The sequence below is a fragment of the Scyliorhinus canicula genome, chromosome 9, assembly GCF_902713615.1.
Source record: "Scyliorhinus canicula chromosome 9, sScyCan1.1, whole genome shotgun sequence".
Taxonomy (NCBI): domain Eukaryota; kingdom Metazoa; phylum Chordata; class Chondrichthyes; order Carcharhiniformes; family Scyliorhinidae; genus Scyliorhinus; species Scyliorhinus canicula.
The window spans coordinates 96,422,926-96,449,523 of record NC_052154.1 but is presented as its reverse complement, the minus strand read 5'-3'; the positions used below and the strand labels follow the sequence as shown (position 1 = coordinate 96,449,523).

Genomic DNA, 26,598 nt, shown 5'->3' with positions numbered 1-26,598 from the left:
GCGGGTTAGCGTGGAGTAACTGGACATGCTCCACCAACGGATCGGACTTGTGCACCCGCACATGCTTCCGGAGCAAGATGGGTCCGGGGGTTACCAGCCACGTCGGGAGAGGGGATCCGGAGGACGACTTCCGTGTCAGGGTGAACGAAGCTTTCCGTGCTCCCCGAGTCCAGCAGGCAGTCCGTCTTGTGGCCGTTGAGGTGGATCAGCGTAGTCGTTTTGGCGAGCGTGCGTGGATGAGACTGGTCGAGTTGAACGGCCGCGAGCCGTGGAGAAAATCCGTCGTCGCTGTCCGATTCCATGCTGGAGGGACCTTGCGTGGCAGATGTGGAAGTCGGTGGCCAGGATCCATATGTGGGGTGAACGGCCGCGAGCCGTGGAGAAAATCCGTCGTCGCTGTCCGATTCCATGCTGGAGGGACCTTGCGTGGCAGATGTGGAAGCCGGTGGCCAGGATCCCCAGGTGAGGTCTGTTCCCCAAGATGGCGGCGCCCAGGACCCGCACGTGGGGTAGGGGCCCCAAGATGGCGGCGCCCAGGAAGCCCTCGTGGCCGCTGGAGGCGGAGCTAGCGTTGCCGGCGCTGTGAGCGGAGAGGCGCGCAGGCCGGCTCCAAGAGGTGAGTGACCGGCGTCAGCTGCGGGGATGCACAAGCCGGCTCCAGGACGCCGGCTAGGTGCATGAGCTGTGGGGATGCGGAAGCCGGCTCCAGGACGCCGGCTAGGTGCATCAGCTGTGGGCGGAGGTAAGGCGCGTGGGCCGGGGGCGGGGGGCTGGGGGCGGGGGGGAGCCGAGTCGCGCTGCGGGCAGGCAGGGACCGGGGGGCCCGGAGAGGCGAGCCGGTCGGGCGCCGGGGCCCGGGGGTGGGGGGAGCCGGGGTCCGGGAGCGAGGGAAGCAGGGCCGCTGCGGGCAGGCAGGGACCAGGGGGGCCCGGAGAGGCGAGCCGGTCGGGCGCCGGGGCCCGGGGGCGGGGGGGAGAAACGTGCGCGGCGGGCAGGCAGAGGCCTGGAGGGGCCGGGGAGGTGCGCATGTCGGCCGGCGGGGCGCGAGTCGGGAGCAGCTGGGGCGGCCCTGGGGGAGAGAGGGAGGCACACAGGCCGTTTGCAGAGGCATGGGGGAGGGGGGGGAAGAGTGCTGTGCAGCTTCCAGAAGCGCTGCAGCCAGCGATTTGGCCTGGCAGACCGTGGAGTAGTGGCCCTTCTTCCCGCAGCTCTTACAGAGGGCGGAGCGGGCTGGGCAGCGCGAGCGAGGGTGCTTAGCGTACCCACAAAAGTAGCAGCGGGGCCCCGCGGATTTATCGGGGCGCCCCGCGGCACAAGCCTGAGGGAGGCCGGGAGCGGTGGGTAGCTGGTGGGAAGCGTGCCAGGAGGCGGCCTGGCCAGGGTCATAGGTGCGAGCGCTTTGATCTGCGACCTCCAGGGAGGCGGAGAGAGTCAGTGTCTCCGTTAAACTGAGTTCGTCTCTTTCCAGCATCCGCTGGCGGATCACGGGGGACAGCATCCCAGCCACGTAAGCGTCTCTGACGAGTAGCTCCATGTGCTCTGTAGCGGACACCGCTTCACAGGCGCAACCTCTCCCCAGGGCACAGAGGGCCCGGGCGTATTGGTCTAGAGACTCACCGGGGACCTGCTTTCTGGTGGCCAGCAGATGTCGAGCGAATACCTTTCTGGTGGCCAGCAGATGTCGAGCGAATACCCTGTTGATCGGTTTGAGGAATTGTCCTTTTAGCTTCCGTATAGCGTCATCATAATCTGTTTCGTCTTCGATTATTGAGTAAGCGGCAATACCCACGCTGGAGTGGAGGACGTGCAGCTTCTGTGCCCCGGTGGGGGGGGGGGTGGTTGTAGATGCCAGGAACCCTTCGAGGCAAGTCAGCCAGAGTTTGAAAAGTTCTGTAGAGTTCGGAGTTTGCGGGCTGATGCGGAGGCATTCGGGCTTGATGCGGAACTCCATCTTCAAAGTTGTAGTTAATTAAATTGATGCACCATCGATTGCACGCGAGGCGAGTGATTTACCAATGTCAGGCTTTAATTAACTAGAACACAGCCTGGCGATCGTCTACAGTGGAAAGGAACGATCGTCAGGCTTCTGAGCATTTATACCTCGTTGAAAGAGGCGTGGTTAACTCAGCCTCTCGGCCAATCGGTCGAGAGGCACATGACCGACCAGGGCCAATGGTAAGCCGACGTTCTGGCCCAATGGCAGACGAGTATGCAGATCATATCATCACAATAAGTAGCAGAATCAACTCAGGATAAAGCAATTTTAGATTTAGTATTACGTATTGAGGCAGGGTGAATTAGTAATCTCATAGTAAAAGAGTGGGAAAGAGTGAGCATAGTACCATATCGAAATTTGACAAACTCACAAAGAAGCCAATAAACTAAAACCAAACTTGCAAAATGGAATGAAAGAGGGAATATAAATAGGGCAGTTACACGGATACACAGTATTTCTTTAATCAAGTTTGCTGATGTACAAAAATTCCATGGGAAAACCTCCTGACCTGATTTTTTTGGAAGGCGCTATATAAATGTAGGAATGGCTGCTGGGCTGCGCTGCGCGCGCACTCTGCTCCTCCGGCGGGGCGGGTGCGCTTGCCCGGTTTCCGGTTCCGGTGACATGGCGGACGGGCCGGGGAAAGCCGTTTATCAGGCTGTGTTCCGGCGTTTGCGGGCGGCACAGACCAACAAGGTCAGAGAGGCCGGAGGGGGAGGATGGGGGATTGCCGGCCAGACTTCCCGGACCTCGGGGAACAGATTCTGTGCCGGTCTTTTGGGGTTTGGGGGGGAGGGAGAGAGACAGGTTGCGCCCACGGACTGTAAGTCGAGCTGTCACCGGGATCCCCCCCCCCCCCCCCCCCCCCCGAAGTCCTGGTCGGTTGGTCCCGTCCTGGTTTCCTGATTGACCCGGACTGAGTCATTATTTACTGGTGGGGGTCATGGCGAATGTAGCCCTGCCCACAACAGGATGCCGCTGATTTGATGGTGTATCCATGGGCTGCGCTCCCTCCCTTGACTGACCCGCATCCTAATGACCCCCATCACTCCTCTACAGACCACCTCCGCACTGATCCCATCCACTGACCCCCATCATTCCCCTACTGACCACCACTACACTGACCTTTTCCCCCTACTGACTTCCCACTCCCACCACCATTGATGCGCTCCACTGACCACCCACACCTTACCATTGACCACCCTGACCCCCATCTCTGGTGGTGGATTGTGTTCCCTCTTTCTCTTCTCTCTGACCTGTTTTATACTTTTTGTGCAGAGCTGTTTTGATTGTGGTGCCAAGAATCCCAGCTGGGCCAGTGTTACCTATGGGATCTTCCTGTGCATTGACTGCTCTGGAATCCATCGCTCCCTGGGCGTTCACCTTAGCTTCATCAGGTAGGGATACATGCTAACCAGGCACGATCCTAGAGTCATTGTTGCTTATACCCTTCACTCCAGAAGCACACATTAACTACTGGTACTGCAGGGTTATCAATGGGTTCAGAAGCTGATTTTAGACCTTTTTAAAAAATCTTTATTGTCACAAGTAGACTTACATTAACACTGCAATGAAGTTATTGTGAAAAGCCCCTAGTTGCCACATTCTGCCACATGTTCGGGTATACAGAGGGAGAATTCAGAATGTCCAAAATTACCTAACAGCACGTCTTTTGGGACTTGTGGGAGGAAACCGGAGCACCCGGATGAAACCCACGCAGACACGGGAAGAATGTGCAGGCTCCACGCAGAGTGACCCAAGCTGGGAATCGAAGCCTGGGACCCTGAAGCTGTGAAGCAACCGTGCTAGCCACTGAGATACTGTGAGCCCATGTACTGTCTCCAGCCTGAGTGGAGTAAACTCATCGCTGGAGACACTGACAGGGCTTCTGCAATCAGCCTCACTGCTGAGTGAAACATGCCAGCATCGTTCAAGAATACAAGGGGCAGTACTGGGTTAACCCGGACTTGCATATGACACTGGTGGATGATTACCACAGTCGGGCCCTAACTTGCACTCATTGCGGTGGACGTACATTCCCTGACATAATGGGCCCGCGTTCCCTGACCTGTTCATATCCTTAGGTTTTTCCTGTAATTTTCATTCTGTACTCTGGTGCTTTTTCTGCAGATCTACTGAGCTCGATTCAAACTGGAGCTGGTTCCAGTTGCGGTGTATGCAGGTGGGAGGGAATGCGACTGCCGTAAGTGAGGCACCATTTTCAGGTTCACCAATCCTGCAATTGGAGTCCCTCAGCAGGAAGGGACTAGTTCTCCAGTACACTCTTGTTTTGCATATACACCACTGTGGACATTAAAGTACCATCACGCCTATGGCAGTTTGAGCCGTGTTAGATACAGAGTAAAGCTCCATCCATACTGTCCCCATCAGACACTCTCAGGAGATGTACAGCACAGGGTTAGTTATAGAGTAAAAGCTCCATCAACACTGTCCCCATCAAACACTCCCAGGAGTTGTACAGCACAGGGTTAGATACAGAATAAAGCTCCCTCAGCACTCTCCATCAAAGACTCCCAGGACAGGTACAGCACGGGCTTAGATACTGAGTGAAGCTCTGTCCACACTGTCCCCATCAAAGACTCCCAGGAGAGGTACAGCACGGGGTTAGATACAGAGTAAAGCTCCCTCTACACTGTCCCCATCAAACACTCTCAGGACAGGTACAGCACGGGGTTAGATACAGAGTAAAGGACCCTCCACACTGTCCCCATCAAACACTCCCAGGAGAGGTACAGCACTGGGTTATATGCAGTGATGGGTGGCATTCCCCCCCCCCCCAACCCATCTGACAAGGATACAGTTTGATACAGTGTTTTGTCAATCTGAACTGTGAGCCTTGCTGACACATGAGATCTAGCTATGTTGCTGCCTGTGTGTTTCTGTTGCGTTTGAATTCTGGATGTTGAATTATTATTTTTGACTTTGCCCTTCAGGCAGCCTTTTTCCACCTGCATGGCTGCATGACAAAGGATACAAACGCCAAGTACAACAGCCGAGCAGCTCAGCTGTACCGTGAGAAAGTCAAGACTGCAGCTACAGCTGCTGTGGAAAAATACGGCACAGAGGTAGGTCACTCAGTTTGTGCAATGGCAGTTTGTGGGGCAATGCATTGGGAAGGCACCAGATTGGATGGTGGTGGTGGGTTGGGCGCATGGGTTTTGAGTCAGGGGAATTTACAGTGCTGAAGGAGGCCATTTAGTCCATTGAGTCTTCACCGGCCCTTGGAAAGCACACCTCATGCCTCTGGGGGAATCAACAGGTCACTGGGTTTGGGGAAATCACATTGTCCTCGGTTGGGATCACAAGGTTAGTGTGCAGCACGCTGTGTCGGTGGTGGGGGTGGTCGGTGTCACAGTAGGTTGTTCAGTCACAGGAGGTTGTTCAGTCACTGGAGGGGGAGAGGGTTTGCTGTGTCTGTGTGTGTGGTGATGTCAGAGGGATAGGGAGGTGACTGGGCCTCTCCGGTACTCAATTACACAGTGTCTGATGCTGCTCACTGTGCCACCCATTGCTCTACATGTTTAACACTGTTTGACTTTGACCTTTGAATCATCCCGGCAGCTGTGGATTGACGGATGCGGCACTTCACCAAGCCCATCCCTGGGCCAAGATGAGAGTGATTTCTTTGTCAAGCTCTCGCAGGTAATTGTCCTCCTGACTGCAGTCTTTCCAGTTGGTTCACAGAGTAACACCTTTTGATTGTTGGTGTACTTCCTTCAGGCCTCTGCTGATTGGGAGAGCAGTATACATTCAGGAAACATCAGCAAGGAGCATTTAACAGAGCAAGTGGAGAGAGCCAAGACACAGAGCAAGGATGACAGTCAACAGTGTGGTAAGTACAGTAATAGCATGGTTCCAGCACCTAAGGAGCTGTTCTGCACATCCTGCCTGTGCTGGCCCGCTGCCTAACACTTTTCTGTTCCTTGCAACCCTCCACATTATTCCATTTCTGATAATCCAACTCCCTCTCGAATGTTGAATTGAGCCTGTCTTCACCACATTCTCAAGCAGTGCATCCAGATTCTAACAACTCGTAGTCTGAATGTCTTAGAACATAAGAACTAGGAGCAGGAGTAGGCCATCTGGCCCCTCGAGCCTGCTCCACCATTCAATTAGATCATGGCTGATCTTTTGTGGACTCAGCTCCACTTTCCGGCCCGAACACCATAACCCTTAATCCCTTTATTTTTCAAAAAACTATCTATCTTTACCTTAAAAACATGTAATGAAGGAGCCTCAACTGCTTCACTGGGCAAGGAATTCCATAGATACACAACCCTTTGGGTGAAGAAGTTCCTCCTAAACTCAGTCCTAAATCTACTTCCCCTTATTTTGAGGCTATGTCCCCTAGTTCTGCTGTCACCCGCCAGTGGAAACAACCTGCCCGCATCTATCCTATCTATTCCCTTCATAATTTTAAATGTTTCTATAAGATCCCCCCTCATCCTTCTAAATTCCAACGAGTACAGTCCCAGTCTACTCAACCTCTCCTCATAATCCAACCCCTTCAGCTCTGGGATTAACCTAGTGAATCTCCTCTGCACACCCTCCAGCGCCAGTACGTCCTTTCTCAAGTAAGGAGACCAAAACTGAACACAATACTCCAGGTGTGGCCGCACTAACACCTTATACAATTGCAACATAACCTCCCTAGTCTTAAACTCCATCCCTCTAGCAATGAAGGACAAAATTCCATTTGCCTTCTTAATCACCTGTTGCACTTGTAAACCAACCTTCTGTGACTCATGCACTAGCACACCCAAGTCTTTCTGAACAGCGGCATGCTTTAATATTTTATCGTTTAAATAATAATCCCGTTTGCTGTTATTCCTACCAAAATGGATAACCTCACATTTGTCAACATTGTATTCCATCTGCCAGACCCTAGCCCATTCACTTAACCTATCCAAATCCCTCTGCAGACTTCCAGTATCCTCTGCACTTTTCGCTTTACCACTCATCTTAGTGTCATCTGCAAACTTGGACACATTGCCCTTGGTCCCCAACTCCAAATCATCTATGTAAATTGTGAACAATTGTGGGCCCAACACGGATCCCTGAGGGACACCACTAGCTACTGATTGCCAACCAGAGAAACACCCATTTATCCCAACTCTTTGCTTTCTATTAATTAACCAATCCTCTATCCATGCTACTACTTTACCCTTAATGCCATGCATCTTTATCTTATGCAGCAACCTTTTGTGTGGCATCTTGTCAAAGGCTTTCTGGAAATCCAGATATACCACATCCATCGGCTCCCCGTTATCTACCGCTCTGGTAATGTCCTCAAAAAATTCCACAAAATTAGTTAGGCATGACCTGCCCTTTACGAACCCATGCTGCGTCTGCCCAATGGGACAATTTCTATCCAGATGCCTCGCAATTTCTTCCTTGATGATAGATTCCAGCATCTTCCCTACTACCGAAGTTAAGCTCACTGGCCTATATTTACCCACTTTCTGCCTACCTCCTTTTTTAAACAGTGGCGTCACGTTTGCTAATTTCCAGTGTCTCGGCAGAATTTTCATTTAGTTCATTGAATAAATCTGAAATTAAAGCTACTATTAGTAATGGTGAAAATATCAAAATTAATTCCACACAAATAGATGCCATTAGGGTCAGTGCTGCACTGTCAGAGGGTCAGTACTTGGGGGGTGGGGGAGTGGTATTCCGCCTGCCCTGCGGTGTATCATTGTCATTCCCCCCCATTCTGCCTGCCCCAGGTTTCCCCCAACATACAGCCCTTTGCTTCCAGTGTGTGGTAGTTACGTGTTGACAATATGAGTCCTTCTGTGATGATGGGGTGAGGTACGGACTGCACGATAATCACATATGATTTGGGGAGGATACTGGTTAAAACTAAAGCATTAACACATTCCTCTATTACAGAGTTGGAGCAAGGACCCAGCATAAAACCCTTCTCTGCTTCACCAATGACGATATCCGGTAAGGGCATCTGTTAGGTGGGTCTGTGCTTCACCCGCTTTATGATGAGGAATCATGTCAGACTGTTGATTACGTGGTGGGACAGTCTCCCAATTTTGCTGCAAGTTCTCAAAGTGCGAAGAGAAAGGAAAGAATAAATACAAACAAATGGGACTCCATGGGTGAATAAAGCTGTAAGGGAACTGTTGAGGGTTAGGAAAGAGGCAAACAGTACGTAGAAAGACAGCAATAAATTGTAAATAGGAGGGCATACAAAAAGATTAGGAAAGAAGTCGAAAAAAAGAGCAAAGAGGAACTATGAAACTTTGAACGTGAAACATAGTAATGAACTACTTTAGAGATGAATGGTAATAGGAGCAGGAAGGGTTAATAATCCCACAAGTAATGATAGATGGCAGAAATATTGAATAGCGACTTTGCTTTGGTTTTTAGCAGGGTGATAGGATACATAGTTTTTAGTAGTTGGGAAGTTAGTTCAGTGGGAATGGAGGCTAGGGCAGTTGAATGTTCCTCCTGCAGAATGTGGGAGGAAAGGGTCACCTAGAGTGTCCCTGCTGACTATATCTGCGGGAAGTGCACCCAACTCCAGCTCCTCGAGAACCGCATTAGGGACCTGGAGCTGGATAAACTTCGGATCATTCGGAAGGCGGAGGTGGTTATTGAGAGGAGTTATAGGGAGGTAGTCACACCTCAGGTAAAAGAAGAAGGTAGATGGGTTACCGTCAGGGGAGGGAGAGGGAACCAGCAGGCAGTGCAGGGATCCCCTGTGGTCATTCGCCTCTATAACAAGTATACCGTTTTGGATACTGTTGCGGGGGACGACTTACCAGGGGTAAGCAATGGGGCACAGGTCTCTGGCACAGAGTATGTCCCTGTTGCTCAGAAGGGAAGGGAGAAGAGGAACAGAGCACTTGTCATTGGGGACTCCATAGTTAGAGGAACAGACAGGAGGTTCTGTGGGAACGACTCACGGTTGGTGTGTTGCCTCCCGGGTGCCAGGGTTCGTGATGTCTCTGATCGTGTTTTTGGGATTCTTAAGGAGGGGGGTGAGCAGCCCCAAGTCGTGGTCCACATAGGTACCAACGACATAGGTAGGAAGAGAGATGGGGATTTGAGACAGAAATTCAGGGAGCTAGGGTGGAAGCTGAGAGCTAGAACAAACAGAGTTGTTATCTCTGGGTTGTTACCCGTGCCACGTGCTAGCGAAGTGAGAAATAAGGAGAGAGAGGAGTTGAACATGTGGCTACAGGGATGGTGCAGGAGGGAGGGTTTTGGTTTCCTGGATAATTGGGGCTCATTCTGGGGTAGGTGGGACCTCTACAAACAGGATGGTCTTCACCTGAACCAGAGGGGTACCAATATCCTGGGGGGGAGATTTGCTAGTGCTCTTCGGGGGGTTTAAACTAATTCAGCAGGGGGATGGGAACCTAAATTGTAGTCCCAGTGTACAGGATGTTGAGAGTAGTGAGGTCAGGGATAGGGTTAAAAGTTCGAAAGAGAGCACCGGCAAGCAAGACGCTGGTTTGAAGTGTGTCTACTTCAACGCCAGGAGCATCCGGAATAAGGTGGGTGAGCTTGCAGCATGGGTTGGTACCTGGGATCTCGATGTTGTGGCGATTTCTGAGACATGGGTAGAGCAGGGACAGGAATGGTTGTTGCAGGTTCCAGGATTTAGATGTTTCTGTAAGAACAGAGAAGATGGTAAAAGAGGGGGGGGGGTGGCATTGTTAATCAAGGAAAGTATTACGGCGGTAGAAAGGACGCTTGAGGACTCGTCTACTGAGGTAGTATGGGCCGAGGTTAGGAACAGGAGAGGAGAGGTCACCATGTTGGGAGTTGTCTATAGACCTCCGAATAGTTCCAAAGATGTAGAGGAAAGGATTGCAAAGATGATTCTCGACAGGAGCGAGAGTAACAGGGTAGTTGTTATGGGGGACTTTAACTTTCCAAATATTGACTGGAAATACTATAGTTCGAGTACTATAGATGGGTCAGTTTTTGTGCAGTGTGTGCAGGAGGGTTTTCTGACACAGTATGTAGACAGGCCAACAAGGGGCGAGGCCACATTGGATTTGGTACTGGGTAATGAACCCGGCCAGGTGTTAGATTTAGATGTAGGTGAGCACTTTGGTGATAGTGATCACAATTCGGTTATGTTTACTTTAGCAATGGGCAGGGATAGGTATATACAGCAAGGCAAGAATTATAGCTGGGGGAAAGGCAATTATGATGCTATTCGGCAAGATTTAGGATGTATAGTATGGGGAAGGAAACTGCAGGGGATGGGTACAATCGAAATGTGGAGCTTTTTCAAGGAACAGCTACTGCGTGTCCTTGATAAGTATGTACCTGTCAGGCAGGGAGGAAGTTGTCGAGCAAGGGAACCGTGGTTTACTAAGGAAGTTGAAGCACTTGTCAAGAGGAAGAAGAAGGCTTATGTTAGGATGAGACATGAAGGCTCAGTTAGGGGCACTTGAGAGTTACAAGTTAGCCAGGAAGGACCTAAAGGGAGAGTTAAGAAGAGCGAGGAGAAGACATGAAAAGTTGTTGGCGGATAGGATCAAGGAAAACCCTAAGGCTTTCTATAGGTATATCAGGAACAAAAGAATGACTAGAGTAAGATTAGGGCCAATCAAGGATAGTAGTGGAAAGTTGTGTGTGGAATCAGAGGAGATAGGGGAAGCGTTAAATGGATATTTTTCGTCAGTGTTTACACTGGAGAAAGGCAATGTTGTCGAGGAGAATACTCCGGTTCAGTCGACCAGGCTAGATGGAATTGTGGTTCACAAGGAGGAGGTGTGAGAAATTTTGGAAAGTGTAAAAATGGATAAGTCCCCTGGGCCAGATGGGATTTATCCTAGGATTCTCTGGGAAGCCAGGGAGGAGATTGCAGAGCCTTTGTCCTTGATCTTTATGTCGTCTTTGTCGACAGGAATAGTGCCGGAAGACTGGAGGATAGCAAATGTTGTCCCCTTGTTCAAGAAGGGGGGTAAAGACAACCCTGGTAATTATAGACCTCTGAGCCTTACTTAGGTTGTGGGTAAAATGTTGGAAAAGGTTATAAGAGATAGGGTTTATAATCATCTTGAAAAGAGCAAGTTGATTAGTGATAGTCAACACGGTTTTGTGAGGGTAGGTCATGCCTCACAAACCTTATTGAGTTTTTTGAGAAGGTGACCAAACAGGTGGATGAGGGTAAAGCGGTTGATGTGGTGTATATGGATTTCAGTAAGGCGTTTGATGAGGTTCCCCACGGTAGGCTATTGCAGAAAATACGGAAGTATGGGATTGAAGGTGATTTAGTGGTTTGGATCAGTAATTGGCTAGCTGAAAGAAGACAGAGGGTGGTGTTGATGGCAAATGTTCATCCTGGAGTTCAGTTACTAGTGGTGTACCGCAAGGATCTGTTTTGGGGCCACTGCTGTTTGTCATTTTTATAAATGACCTGGAAGAGGGTGTAGAAGGATGGGTTAGTAAATTTGCAGATGACACGGAGGTCGGTGGAGTTGTGGATAGTGCTGAAGGATGTTATAGGTTACAGAGGGACATGGATAAGCTGCAGAGCTGGGCTGAGAGGTGGCAGATGGAGTTTAATGCGGAAAAGTGTGAGGTGGTTCACTTTGGAAGGAGTAACAGGAATGCAGAGTACTGGGCTAATGGCAAGATTCTTGGTAGTGTAGATGAACAGAGAGATCTCGGCATACAGGTACATAAATCCCTGAAAGTTGCCACCCAGGTTAATAGGGCTGTTAAGAAGGCATATGGTGTGCTAGCCTTTCTCAGTAGGGGGATTGAGTTTCGGAGCCACAAGGTCATGCTGCAGCTTTACATAACTCTGGTGCGGCCGCTCCTGGAGTACTGCGTTCAGTTCTGGTCACCACATTATAGGAAGGATGTGGAAGCTTTGGAAAGGGTTCAGAGGAGATTTACTAGGATGTTGCCTTGTATGGAGGAAAGGTCTTATGAGGAAAGGCTCAGGGACTTGAGGTTGTTTTCGTTAGAGAGGAGAAGGCTGAGAGGTGACTTAATAGAGACATATAAGATAGACAGAGGGTTAGATAGGGTGGACAGTGAGAGTCTTTTTCCTCGGATGGTGATGACCAACACGAGGGGACATAGCTTTAAATTGAGGGGTGAGAGATATAGGACAGATGTCAGAGGCAGTTTCTTTACTCAGAGAGTAGTAGGGGTGTGGAACGCCCTGCCTGCAACAGTAGTAGACTCGCCAACTTTAAGGGCATTTAAGTGGTCACTGGATAGACATATGGATGAAAATGGAATAGTGTAGGTCAGATAGGCTTCAGATGGTTTCACGGGTCGGCGCAACATCGAGGGCCGAAGGGCCCGTACTGCGCTTCTATGTTCTATAATCATTTTTTTTTAAGTATAATTTTTATTGGAATTTTTTGCAGAAAATATAAAACATAACGATGAACAATGAAATGCAACAAAATAACCATAATAACTGTAACACCCCCAGACCGTATCGACGCATGTATCACATCCCCCACCCCCCCAACCCCAATGAACAACAAAAGAACTTAAAAATAAATTTAAATTAAATAAATAAACATAGTCATCGTCCGCTCCCCCCTCCCCTCCCCTCCCCTCCCCTCCCCACCTTTTCCCTCCCCCTCCCCCCCGGGTTGCTGCTGCTACTGTCCCCGTATCCTGTCGTTGAGCCAGAAAGTTTAGAAAAGGTTGCCACAGCCTAAAGAACCCTTGTACCGACCCTCTCAGGGCGAATTTGACCTTCTCTAGCTTAATGAACCCGCCATGTCATTGATCCAGGTCTCCACGCTTGGGGGCCTCGCATCCTTCCATTGTAGCAAGATCCTTCGCCGGGCTACTAGGGACGCAAAGGCCAGCACACCGGCCTCTTTCGCCTCCTGCACTCCCGGCTCCACCCCAACCCCAAAAATCGCGAGTCCCCATCCTGGCTTGACCCTGGATCCCACCACCCTCGACACTGTCCTCGCCACCCCCTTCCAGAACTCCTCCAGTGCCGGGCATGCCCAGAACATATGGGCATGGTTCGCTGGACTCCCCGAGCACCTGACACACCTGTCTTCACCCCCAAAGAACCTACTCATCCTCGTCCCAGTCATGTGGGCCCGGTGCAGCACCTTGAATTGAATGAGGCTAAGCCGCGCACACGAGGAGGAAGAATTAACCCTCTCCAGGGCATCAGCCCATGTCCCGTCTTCGATCTGTTCCCCCAGTTCTCCCTCCCACTTAGCTTTCAGCTCCTCTACTGACGCTTCCTCCGCCTCCTGCATAACCTTGTAGATATCAGATATCTTCCCCTCTCCGACCCAGACCCCCAAAAGCACCCTGTCGCTCACCCCCCTCGCAGGAAGCGAAGGGAATCCCTCCACCTGCCGCCGAGCAAATGCCTTTACCTGCAGATACCTGAACATGTTCCCCGGGGGGGAGCCCAAATTTCTCCTCCAACTCCCCCAGGCTCGCAAACCTCCCATCAATAAACAGGTCCCTCAACTGTCTGATGCCCGCTCTGTGCCAACCCTGAAATCCCCCATCAATGTTCCCCAGGACGAACCTATGGTTCCCCCTTAACGGAGCCTCCATCGAGCCCCCCACTTCTCCCCTATGTCGCCTCCACTGCCCCCAAATCTTGAGGGTAGCCGCCACCACCGGACCCGTGGTATACCTCGTAGGAGGGAGCGGCCACGGCGCCGTTACCAGGGCCCCCAGGCTTGTATCTCCACAGGACGCCCTCTCCATCCGTTTCCATGCTGCCCCCTCCCCCTCCATTACCCACTTGCGCACCATCGACACATTGGCCGCCCAATAATACCCCGAGAGATTGGGTAACGCCAGCCCCCCCCATCTCTACCCCTCTCCAAGAAGACCCTCTTCACCCTCGGGGTCCCATGCGCCCAAACAAAGCTCATGATGCTGCTAGTCACCCTTCTAAAAAAGGCCCTAGGGATAAAGATGGGCAAACACTGAAGAAGGAACAAGAACCTCGGGAGAACTGTCATTTTGACGGACTGCACTCTACCCGCCAACGATAGTGGCACCATGTCCCACCTTTTAAATTCCTCCTCCATCTGCTCCACCAGCCTGGTAAAATTAAGCTTATGGAGAGTCCCCCAACTCCTGGCCACCTGCACCCCCAGGTATCTGAAACTCTTCACTGCCCTCTTAAATGGGAGTCTTCCAATTCCCCCCTCCTGATCACCCGGGTGTACTACAAATACCTCGCTCTTGCCTAAATTTAACTTATAGCCCGAGAAGCCCCCAAATTCCGCTAACAGCTCCATCACCCCCGGCATTCCCCCTTCTGGATCCGCCACATACAACAGCAGGTCGTCCGCATACAGCGATACACGATGTTCCTCCCCACCCCGCACCAGACCCCTCCATCTCCCTGACTCCCTCAACGCCATAGCCAAAGGTTCAATCGCTAGTGCAAAGAGCAAGGGGGACAGGGGGCACCCCTGCCTGGTCCCACGGTAGAGCCTAAAGTACTCCGATCTCCTTCCATTGGTAACTACACTTGCCATCGGAGCCGCGTAGAGCAGCCTCACCCATTTGATGAATCCCTCCCCGAATCCGAACCACTCCAGCACCTCCCACAGGTACCCCCACTCAACCCTATCAAACGCTTTCTCCGCATCCAGCGCCACCACTATCTCCGCCTCCCCCTCCACTGCCGGCATCATAATAACATTTAGCAGTCTCCGCACATTCGTGTTGAGCTGCCGTCCCTTGACAAATCCTGTCTGATCCTCGTGTATCACCCCTGGCACACAGTCCTCTATCCTGGTGGCCAGGATCTTCGCCAGCAACTTAGCGTCAACATTGAGGAGCGAGATAGGCCTGTATGATCCACACTGCAAGGGATCCTTATCCCGCTTCAGGATCAGAGAGATCAGTGCCCGCGACATCGTCGGGGGCAAAGCCCCCCCCCTCCCATGCCTCATTGAAGGCTCGCACCAACAGGGGGCCCACCAGATCCGCATACTTTTTATAAAATTCCACCGGGAACCCGTGCGGCCCCGGCGCTTTACCTGACTGCATTTGTCCAATCCCCCTGACTAGCTCCTCCAACTCTATCGGCGCCCCCAGCCCCTCTACCAGCTCCTCTTGAACCCTTGGGAACCATAGCCTGTTCATGAAGCTCTCCATCCCCCCTCTCCCCATCGGAGGTTCTGACCGGTACAGTTCCTCGTAGAAGTCCCTAAAGACCCCATTTACTTCTGTCCCCTTCTGCACTACATTCCCACCCCAATCCGTCACTCCACCAATTTCCCTAGCCGCATCTCGCCTGCGGAGCTGATGCGCCAACATCCTGCTCGTCTTCTCCCCATACTCGTATACCGCGCCCTGCGACCTCCTCCACTGTGTCTCCGCCTTTCTGGTGGTCAACAAGTCAAATTTGGCCTGCAAACTACGCCGTTCCCCCAGCAACCCCTCCTCCGGTGCCTCCGCGTATCTCCTGTCCACATCCAGGAGCTCCCCCACCAGTCTCTCCCTCTCCTTCCTCTCCCTCCTTGCCCTATGGGCCCGGATGGAGATCAGCTCCCCCCGGATCACTGCTTTCAGAGCCTCCCAGACCATCCCCACCCGGACCTCCCCTGTGTCGTTGGTATCAAGATACCCCTCAATACTTCCCCGGACCCTCCTACACACCTCATCAGCCAGCATCCCCACATCCAAGCGCCAGAGCGGGCGCTGGTCCCGTGCCTCCCCCATCTCCAGATCAACCCACTGCGGAGCATGGTCTGAAATAGCTATGGCCGAATACTCTGCATCCTGCACCTTCGGGATCAATCCCCTGCTCAGGATGAAAAAATCTATTCGGGAATAGACCCTATGGACATGGGAGAAAAAGGAATACTCCCGCGCTCTCGGCCTCCCAAACCTCCAGGGATCCACCCCTTCCATCTGCTCCATAAACCCCCTCAGCACTTTGGCCGCCGCCGGTCTCCTACCCGTCCTTGAACTGGACCGGTCCAGTGGGGGATCCAGCACTGTGTTAAAGTCTCCCCCCATGATCAGGCCCCCTGCCTCCAGGTCCGGAATGCGGCCCAACAAGCGCCTCATGAAGCCGGCATCATCCCAATTCGGGGCATATACATTAACCAGCACCACCACCTCTCCCTGCAGCCTACCCTTCACCATAATATATCTGCCCTCCTTGTCCGACACCACCTCAGCCGCCTCGAACGCCACCCTCTTCCCCACCAGAATCGCCACCCCCGGTTCTTCGCGTCCAATCCTGAGTGAAAAACCTGCCCCACCCACCCCTTCCTCAGACGAACCTGGTCCGCCACCTTCAAGTGGGTCTCCTGGAGCATAGCCACGTCCGCCTTCAGCCCCTTCAGATGAGAAAATACCCTAGTTCTCTTAACCGGCCCATTCAGCCCCCTCACGTTCCAGGTAATCAGCCGGATCAGAGGGCAACCTGCCCCTCTCCCCCGCCGGCTAGCCATAGCTTATCGACTGCTCGCCCCAGGCCAGCTCGCCCTGCCTGACCCGTTCCCCATGGCGATAACGCCTCTCTTCTACCCACCCGGCCCACACCAGCTCCTTCCTGGCCATTCCAGCAGCAACCCGGTATCATCCCCCCCCCCCCCCCCCCCCCCCCCAGGCTAGGACCCCTCCTAGCCGCGACGCACCCTCCATGGTACTTCCGTGAGTCAGCTGACTTCTGCTGACCCGGCAGCTCCTGCCAAAACCCATCTCCTCCTGGCATAGGGTCATCCCCCTCTAGCCACACCTCCTTGGCACCGCTTCAGCGCGGGAAAGAAAACCAGTACAGGCCACGCTCCCACCTCCAGCTCCGCCCCCCCTGCCCCGCAGCGCGGACAACCAGAGGAAAGCCCGCGCTTTCACACTGCCACACCCCACCCTTCTGACACAGCTCCTCAAAATCCAGTTTCACCCCAACCCCCAGCCCCGTACAGAAGAGAACATATAAAGCACATACCCCCAACGTTCCCCACATACCCCACACCCATACCCAACAGACAAACCCACCCGGAAACAGAGCAAAAAGAAAACCAGCATAAAAAAACACGTGTCAAAATTGAAGAACAGCAACAGCGAAAACAGCAACGGCCATAGTGTGTCCCCAGACCCTAGTTCGAGTCCAGCTTCTCCGCCTGTACAAAGGCCCACGCCTCCTCCGGGGACTCGAAGTAGTGGTGCCGGTCCTTATATGTCACCCACAGACGCGCAGGCTGCAGCATTCCAAATCTGACCTGCTTGGCATGCAGCACCGCCTTCGTCCGGTTGAACCCGGCCCGCCTCTTTGCCACCTCCGCACTCCAGTCCTGGTAGATTCGCACTACCGAATTCTCCCACTTGCTGCTCCTCTCTTTCTTGGCCCAGCGCAGCACACACTCCCGGTCACTAAATCGATGGAACCGCACCAGCACCACCCGCGGGGGTTCATTTGCCTTAGGCCTCCTGGCCAGCACTCTGTGAGCTTCCTCAAGCTCCAGGGGCAAATGGAAGAACCCCGCTCCCATCAACGAGCTCAACATCGTGGTCACGTCCGAAGGGAGATCCGACCCCTCCGCCAGGCCCAGGATCCTCAAATTCTTTCACCTCGTGCGAACGTCCAGCTCCTCCAAGCGGTCTTACCACTTTTTGTGAAGTGCCTCGTGCAACTCCACTTTCCCCACGAGGACCACAGCCTCCTCCTCCCGCTCAGCGGCCTGCTGCTGCAACTCCCGAATGGACACCTCCTGGGCCGCCTGAGCCCCAAGCAGCTTGTTGGTAGTCGCATTCAGGGAGTCCAGCAACTCGGCCTTCAGCTCCGCAAAACAGCGCAGAAGAGAGGCCTGCTGCTCCTGCGCCCACTTCCACCAGTCCTCGGGTGTTCCGCCGGCCGCCATTTTGTCCTTCTTCCCCTGCTTTTCTTGGGGAGCTGCTGCAGCGTTTTCCTTTGCCCCACTCCGGGTGAGCACCATAAATTATGGGGAATGCTCCTCTAGACACCGTCCCCCACCGGGATTCGTCGAGACAGCGCCGTTTGGGGCCCTCAAATCGGCCCAAAAGTCCTTGAGTAGCGGGAGCTGCGGTGCGGCTTAGCTCCGCATAGCCGCAACTGGAAGTCTCCAAAGCCGATTTTCTGACCGCTCCACTCCTAGTCCAGGCCATCCACCGGTGGAGAATCTGAGAAGGAGTGTTCCCACACGGGGGAAAGTCCAAACAGCACCACTACGAGCCCTTAAAAGAGCCCCAAAGTCCGAAAATAGTGGGAGCCACTGAACGTACGGCTTAGCTCCGCATCACTGCTACCGGAAGTCCGTCTCCGCTTCTGCAATGGCCTTGGTGAGATCTTTTCACAGTTCTTCCCTCTGCTGCTAGAATTCAGCTTTCATAAAAGCCCTCAAGTCAGCTTGAGACCTCTAAGCTGGCCCTTCCCCCGCTTGCATGCTTGCAGAGGCTTTTGTTTGCTGCTGCTTCAGACAAATCTTGTCTGTTTCTGAGGGTCTGATAACCAAGAAACATACTATTCCTGGGGGAAAGTATTCCTCGAACATTCACCTACGCCTTTTCATCGAAATTCCAACCCGTGTTGCTTAAAAAAGAGCTCTTTTCTGTAACCTTAGGCAGGAGCTGCCTCTGTGTGATCACTCACTCCATGATGCACACCGGAAGTCCCTATGTTCTATAAACATGACATTAAATGATAGGCTGAGAAATTAGATGACTGCATTTAAAAATAAAGGATGTTTTGAATAAATTTAAGAACCTCAAATTAATTATTCTCTAACCTCTGGATGGATTGTATCAATGTACATGAAAAGGATCTGGGGAATCATGGGGCAGCACGGTAGCATAAGTGATTACTACTGTGGCTTCATAGCACCAGGGTCCCAGGTTCGATTCCCTGCTTCGTCACCGTCTGTGCGGAGTCTGCACGTTCTCCCCGTGTCTGCGTGGGTTTCCTCCGGGTGCTCCGGTTTCCTCCCACAGTCTAAAGACATGCAGGTTAGGTGGATTGGCCATGCTAAATTGCCCTTAGTGTCCAAAAAGGTTAGGTGGGGCTATTGGGTTTACGGGGATAGGGTGGAAGTGAGGGCTTAAGTGGGTCAGTGCAGACTTGATGGGCCGAATGGCCTCCTTCTGCACTGTATGTTCAATGTTCTAAGAGAAAGTTCTCCCTAGTTCGTTAGGGAAAGATGTGGTACCAGGGCACTGGCAGAAAGCGAATGCAATTCCTGTGTTGAAGAAGAGGGAAGTTCACCAACTCTGACCCTTGAATAAGATTAAATACATTTAATACATGCCAAATATTTCATAATCTACAGAAAATGCTTAATCGTTCATAAATAGAAGTATCAACTTTTTATGTTTTGATGGGACACCGAGGGAGCGCACAACTCTCACAGCCAGTGTTTTGAGCAATCAATATGCACCTCACACCAACTTGCCCTTGCTTTCGTGTATCTTTCCAGTCAGATTGGTAGGAATAAAACTATGTGATGGAAATAAACTAAATGTGGCAACCTTGTGCATGGACAACAGTCAACAAAATGTCTTGTGGGCCACATTCAGAATCCAGTTGGGCTGCATGTGGCACCGGGGTCGCAGGTTGCCCACCACTGATCTAGTCAACCACACTGCTGTGTGTTTAGAGTCACAGTTTGGCCAGACTAATGAGTGAACCAGGTGGGTTTTTACAACAATCCCATTAGTTTCATGCGGACCATTATTGAGGCCAGATTCTTATTCCCAATTTATTAATTCATGGAATGTAAATTCTCGCAGCCACTATGCTGAGACCTGAACTCGTATTCAGAGCATTGGTCCAGCCCTCTGGTCTAGTAACATGAGCATTGTACTACCATTTACAGTTCTGGTCTCCGTTTTATAAAAAGAATATAGAGACACCAGGGAAGGCCCAAAAAACAATTCGTACGGGTGATCTCAGAACTGAGATTATCAGGAAAGATTCTGAGGGACAATTAATTTCCAGTTGGGGAGGCAAGGATTAATCTTTTTTTTTATGTCTTTATTTGCTCATGGGATGTAGAGGAGCATTTATTGCCCATCCCTAATTGCCCTTGAGGGGGCAGTTAAGAGTCAACCACATTGCTTTGGGTCTGGAGTCACATGTAGGCCAGACCCAAGTAAGACAGCAAATTTCCTTCTCTAAAGGACATTAGTGAACCTGGTGGGTTTTATGATGATCAACAATGGTTTCATGGGGCTTCCGGTGTCGGCGATGACGTAGGAAGCCACACATTTGGGAGCTCCCGTTTTAAATGGACTTTTCGGCTCTTTTTAGAGCCCAAAATGGAAATTTTTCGACGTCTCCCGGTGGGAGAAGGTGTGCTGATCGACTTTCCCCGCAGTCCATGACTCGAACTCGGAATGGAAAGGGGGAAAAAAACGGCGGCAGCTCCCCAGAAAAAACGGGGGAAGGAATCCAAGATGGCGGCCGGCGGAGCTCCAGAGGACTGGAAGCAGTGGGCCCTGGAGCAACAAGCTGCTCTCCTGCGCTGTTTTGCAGACTTCAAGGCTGAGGTACTGAGCTCTCTGCAGGAAACGAACAGAAGGCTGTTGGAGATTTAGACGACCCAGGGTGCTGCCATCAAAGAGTTGCAGACGTAGGCCACTGAACGAGAGGAGGAGGCCGAGATCCTCGTGAGTAAGGTGGAGGGGCATGAGGCACTCCACAAGAAGTGGCAGGAACGCTTCGAGGAGCTTGATCACCGCATGAGGTGGAAAAATCTGCGGATCTTGGGCCTTGCGGAGGGGCTGGAGGGGTCGGACCTGACAACCTACGTGGCTACGATGCTGAACTCGCTAGTGGGGGCGGGTCTTTCCATCTGCACTTGGAGCTGGAGGGAGCACACAGAGTACTGGCCAGGAGGCCTAAGGAGAATGAACCCCCGCGTGCGGTGCTGATGAGGTTCCACCGGTTCAGTGATCGGGAATGTGTGCTGCGCTGGGCCAAGAAGGTGAAGAGCAGCAATTGGGAGAATGGGGTAGTACGGATCTACCAGGATTGGAGTGCGGAGGTGGCTAAGCGGCGGTCCGGATTTAATCGGACGAAAGAGGTGCTTTACAGGAAAAAGATAAAGTTCGGAATGTTGCAGCCCGTGCGCCTGTGGGTAACTTATTCGGACCGGCATTATTATTTTGATTCCCCGGAGGAGGCGTGGGCCTTCGTGCGGACAGAGAAACTGGACTTGAACTAGGGGTTGGGGGTTGCGTGGTCGGTTGTAATGCTTTATTGCTGGTTTCTGCTGTTGCTGTGTTCTCTTTTTTTTGTACTTTTGTGAGATTGGTCTTTTTGATCCACATTCCGTCCTTCTTAGGTATCAGCGGGATTGAGGCCTGTGCTAGCGTGGGTGGCAGTGTGCCCCTAGCTAGCGAGTCTGTGAACATCTCCCGCAGGTGCGGGGCCAGTGCTGGCGCGAATTTGTTTGTAGAAGTCCGCCGGGAATCCGTCCGGTCCCGGCACCTTCCCCACCTGCATGGAGCTAATGCTGTCCATGATTTCTCCCAGTGCTAGTGGTGCTTCCAGGTCCCGTTTCCTGCCCTCTCCCACGACTGGTATGTCCAGTCCATCAAGGAACCGTTTCATCCCGGACTCCCCCCTTGGGGGCTCTGAGGTGTACAGCCCTTGGTAAAAGGCCCTGAATGCTTTGTTGATCTTTTCTGGTTCCGTTTCTAATGTGCCCCGCGTGTCCCTGATTTGCGCAATTTCTCTGGTGGATGCCTGCTTTCTCAGCTGGTGTGCCAACAGGCGGCTGGCTTTGTCTCCGTGTTCGTACAGGGTCCCACGTGCCTGGCGGAGTTGATGCACTGCTTTCCTGGTGGAGAGCAGATCGAAGTCCCTTTGTAACTCTTTCCTCTCCGCCAGGAGCTCTACAGTCGGGGCCTCGGAGTATTTGCGGTCTACATCCAGTATAGAGTCTTTGTCGCCTTAAACATCATCCATTTGCTGATCAGTATTGCCAGCCCCCTGGCCCTCGTCCCGTAGCAGGAATGGTAGGTCTGTCCCACCCAGCCCTTTCTTACCTGCAGTCGGTCCTGCTCCGGTGCGTCTCTTGGAGGAAGATTATGTCGGCCTTCATATTTCTTAAGTGGGTGAGGACTCTGGATCTTTTCACTGGGCCGTTGAGTCCCCTTACGTTCCATGTGACTATCCTGGTGGGGGGGCTTCTGACCCCTCGCTCCTGTGGGATCAACCATATTTACCTGGTGGACGCGCCCCTGCCCTCCGGGATTCCCCTTTGTTAGGAGGCCGTCCAGGATGGCTGCTATCCCTGCTCTCTCCATGCGGTTGGGCCCCTGCGCTCTGGGGCCTCCCTTCGCCCAGCGACCGTACTGGGTGGATGCTTGCAGCGATTCCTTGTTCCGAGCCTCTATTGTGGCACTTTGTAGCCCTATTGTTCCTTTTCTAGCCTTGTTTGTCCCTCCGTCCCTGCGTTCCCCTCCCCCGGGTCCTTCCCTTCCTGTGCCCCCTCCTCCCCGGTCCCTCGCCTCCCCCCCGTATATCCCTCCTCTCCCCCCGTATATCCCTCCTTTGTCCCTCTTTCCCCTGCTCCTATCCCCGTTTGTTCTCCCGCCTCTGTTGAGTGGTCCCCCCCACTCCCTGCCTGGCGCCTTACCCCCTGTTGGGGGCGTGCTGCGGCCCTGCTTTGCTGCATGTCCCCAGCGCTAGCTTCCTTGCTAGTGCGGTGACCCCCCCTTTCGGGAATTTCTGTCTCGCTTCTCCTTTGCCCAGCCTCTGTGTTTTTTTTTTACACAGAATTTACAGTGCAGAAGGAGGCCATTCGGCCCATCGAGTCTGCACTGGCTCTTGGAAAGAGCACGCTACCCAAGGTCAACACCTCCACCCTATCCCCATAACCCAGTAACCCCTCCCAACACTAAGGGCAATTTTGGACACTAAGGGCAATTTAGCATGGCCAAACCACCTAACCTGCACATCTTTGGACTGTGGGAGGAAACCGGAGTACCCGGAGGAAACCCACGCACACACGGGGAGGATGTGCAGACTCCGCACAGACAGTGACCCAAGCCGGAATCAAACCTGGGACCCTGGAGCTGTGAAGCGATTGTGCTATCCACAATGCTACCGTGCTGCCCTGATAGGGGTTGGGGGGGGGGGCTTTTTCTGTCTGCTCTTCCCCCATCCTACCCTGCGCTTTCCTCGCTTGATCTCCCTTCTCCGCTGCTCTTGTTCCCTCGTGCTGGGGCCTGGTCTCCCACCTGTGGTGATCCCTCAGGTAGCAGTTTTCTCTTGACCAGGGTGCGCTCGCCCTGATAGGGGAGGGGGGTGGCGTTGCCTCACCCCTCCTCCCTCGGCATGCTGTTGCCCCTTGCCTGGGGCCCTGTATTTCTACCCTCGCTGCTGTTTATCCAGCCCGTGTTCCTCAATAAACTTGTTTGTTTCGGCGGGGGTTGTGAAGAAATATTCTCTGTTTTGGTATGTGACCCAGAGTTTCGCTGGGTACAGCATACTGAAATGCACTCTGCTCTTGTGAAGAGCTGCTTTCGCTCTATTAAATCCCCCCCCCCCCCCCCCCCTTATCAGGGCGAGGTCTGCCCCGAAAATCCTTGTAAATTCTAATGAAGTGTCCTTCCCATTTGCAATTTCTGTTCTCCCTGGCCCAGCGCAGGATTGTTTCCCTGTCTTGGTACCGGTGCAGTTTAGCTATAATTGCCATCGGGCGGTCCCCCATCTTGGGCTTCGGGCGTAGCGACCGGTGTGCTCTGTCCATTTCTGGTGGGTCGGGGAAAGTTTCACTCCCCACTAAGTTGCCCAGCATCTCAGCCACATAGGCAGTGGGGTTTCTACCCTCGATCCCCTCTGGTAGGCCCACTATCCTGACATGTTGTTGTCTTGAGCGGTTTTCCTGGTCGTCCACCCTGCCCTTCAGGCTCCCCTGCGTTGTGCCCAGTCTCGCCGCCTCTCTCTCCAGGGCCATCATCCGGTCGCTCATGTCAGTTGCGGCCTTTTCCAGTTCCTTAATGGTTGCCCCTTGGGCTTCCAGTTTCTTGTCTTGGGCTTCCAACTTTTTCTCCTGGGCTTCCAGTTTCTTCTCTGCTATGCCCAGGGCGAGCTGCATCTCTGCCAGGGCCTTGGCCATTGCTGCCTGTACTGTGGCCTCTACTTTGTTTCTCTGCTGATGTTCCCTCAGTGCCTCGGCAAAGGCTGCCTTCCAGTTCCCCTCTGGCCCAGGGGGGAAATACTCCTGCCTGACCAGGTCTTTTTGTTGTAGCATGACTTTGGTTCCCCCGCTTCGTGTGACAGTTGGCTCGTCTGAACGGGCTCGCATAGTATCGTTCCGTTTGCTTTTGGTGCCTCTTCTCCCTCTGCTCTGGCTCCCTTCTGGCATTTTCTTTAGGTAAGTTTTTTGTTAAGAAGGTTGGAGAAAAAAAAGTCGGGGGAAAAAAGGAGAAAAAGAATTCTTGTTTGTTTTTTTTTGGTTTTTTTCCCCCACTTCCTCCAGAGGTTTTCTTTCCAAAGTCTTTGATGTTTTGTTTTGTTTTTTGCTGGGGGAGGGGGGTGGGGGGGTCTTTTCCCTTTTCCTCTCCTCACTCACCAGGGTCGGGAGAGGGAGACGCAGTCCAGTAACTTAAATGCCAACACAGATTGTGGAAAATCCAGGCAGTGTTAACATAGACATAGAACAGTACAGCACAGAACAGGCCCTTCGGCCCTCAATGTTGTGCCGAGCCATGATCACCCCACTCAAACCCACATTTCCACCCTATACCCGTAACCCAACAACCCCCCCCTTAACCTTACTTTTATTAGGACACTACGGGCAATTTAGCATGGCCAATCCACCTAACCCGCACATCTTTGGACTGTGGGAGGAAACCGGAGCACCCGGAGGAAACCCACGCACACAGGGGGAGGACGTGCAGACTCCACACAGACAGTGACCCAGCCGGGAATCGAACCTGGGACCCTGGAGCTGTGAAGCATTTATGCTAACCACCATGCTACCCTGCTACCCCTGTTTGTGCAGCCTTCTGTATAGTCTGTAAAATTCCATTATATAGTCCTCAATAGAGATGTCCACTGTTTTCTGAAATCTATCGAGTTCTGACCAGGCTTCATAAGGATTTAACAAGTCATCCTTTTGATAAACCTTATCCATAAAACGTAATAGAGTCTCCAGACCTTCTTCTGAGTCTAACTCTTCCAATTCCAGTTCAGACAACACTTTTTGCTTTGGATTTTACTCTCATAAGGTAGAGAAAGAGCCAATGCCATACCTTGTTTCCTCTTTTCCAAGGCCTTAGTCCACATAACAACTGCACTTCCCCATTGGTCGTACGATCCCCTTTCAAAAATAATAGTCATATCCGGCCATCTTTATCCTAGGTTCAGGCAAATCTTTTTTTCCTTCTCACTCACTCCATGGTTGATGCAGAATTTTTTTTTTCTGGAAAAGTATCTTTCAACCCTTTTATATTTACACAGCAACCATCCTCTGCTACCACTGTTAGCTTCTGTTGTTGTTGAGTAAAGAGTCAAGAGTTCTGCTCCTTTTCCCAAGCACCTTATATTTTTCTTAGAACACACTCAGCACCAAACTCTATCATCACATCACATGCTCCAAAGACCACCTGTAGCCTCGTTACATATCAGTGCCAATTATTGGATCAATGAGACATCGAATTGGAATGTTTTTTAACCCATTCCTGAACATGTTATACAGTCTAATTGTCCCTCTCGCCCATTCAAGAGCTGTCTCTCCCCATCTCCTTGTCGTCTTGCAGCCAATTAGTCTGCATGAACTTTGAGGGGGAAGAGGGGACTGGGCAGGGCACAAAGTGCTGAGCAGTGAACACAACCCTGCTAACCCTCATTCTCTCTACCCCTTTTCTAATCCATGCTTCTTTTCCAGAGATGAAGCCCAGTATTATCGGGAAGAAAAAACCAACTACAGCCAGGAAGAAGGTGAGTGTAAGCAGATGATGAACTAACTCTTCACATAGACCAGTGCTGCTGCCTTCAGCCTGTTTCTCTCTCTCTGTACAGTGTCTACTGGAACCATGCAGAATAGTGGAGATAGCAGTGTCTGCTACAGCTTTCGTCAGGAGTCTAGAGAAGAGAGACCAAAGGGACTGAGTTAGGAAGAAAGGGTTTCACAATGACCATTCATTTAACTGGGGAACAGACTGGCAGATGGCGGATAAAATATATCTGTACAGAAAGAGGGCTATCTAATTTTCCCCACTCCTCCCTCATAGCATGTGGGAGGAGCACAGTGGTTAGCACAGTTGCTTCGTAGCTCCAGGGTCCCAGGTTCGATTACCGGCTTGTGTCACTGTTCTCCCCCTGTGTGGAGGTTAGGTGGATTGGCCATGCTAAATTGCCCTTAGTATCCAAAAAGGTTCGGTGGGGTTGCAGGGTTACAGGGAAAGGTTGGAAGTGTGGGCTTAAGTGCGGTGCTCTTTCCAAGGGCCGGTGCAGACTCGATGGGCCGAATGGCCTCCTCCTGCACTGTAAATTCTGTGGGGAAAAACCCTGAAAATCCCTCCTTTTCAACAACCTGCCAAATTTTCTTATGAAAGTTACTATTGAATCCGTGTTTCTCACTCATCGGTATCCCCTGGTTACTGACCTCCAGCGATGCAAAACATTGTTTCAAATTCCTATATTAAAATCA

At 52.2% G+C, this 26,598-nt stretch overlaps 1 protein-coding gene across 1 annotated transcript in view; it reads left to right on the top strand.

The window, feature by feature from the left end:
* The first annotated feature begins 2,582 nt into the window (after positions 1-2,582).
* The window catches only part of arfgap2 (ADP-ribosylation factor GTPase activating protein 2), a 64,520-nt gene continuing 40,504 nt past the window's right edge, over positions 2,583-26,598 (top strand). The window contains exons 1-8 of the mRNA XM_038807240.1: positions 2,583-2,692; positions 3,275-3,393; positions 4,127-4,199; positions 4,951-5,082; positions 5,579-5,659; positions 5,738-5,849; positions 7,910-7,966; positions 25,834-25,886. Coding sequence (XP_038663168.1) covers positions 2,621-2,692; positions 3,275-3,393; positions 4,127-4,199; positions 4,951-5,082; positions 5,579-5,659; positions 5,738-5,849; positions 7,910-7,966; positions 25,834-25,886 — 699 coding nt within the window. The 5' untranslated portion in view covers positions 2,583-2,620. The remainder of the gene's footprint in view (positions 2,693-3,274; positions 3,394-4,126; positions 4,200-4,950; positions 5,083-5,578; positions 5,660-5,737; positions 5,850-7,909; positions 7,967-25,833; positions 25,887-26,598) is intronic.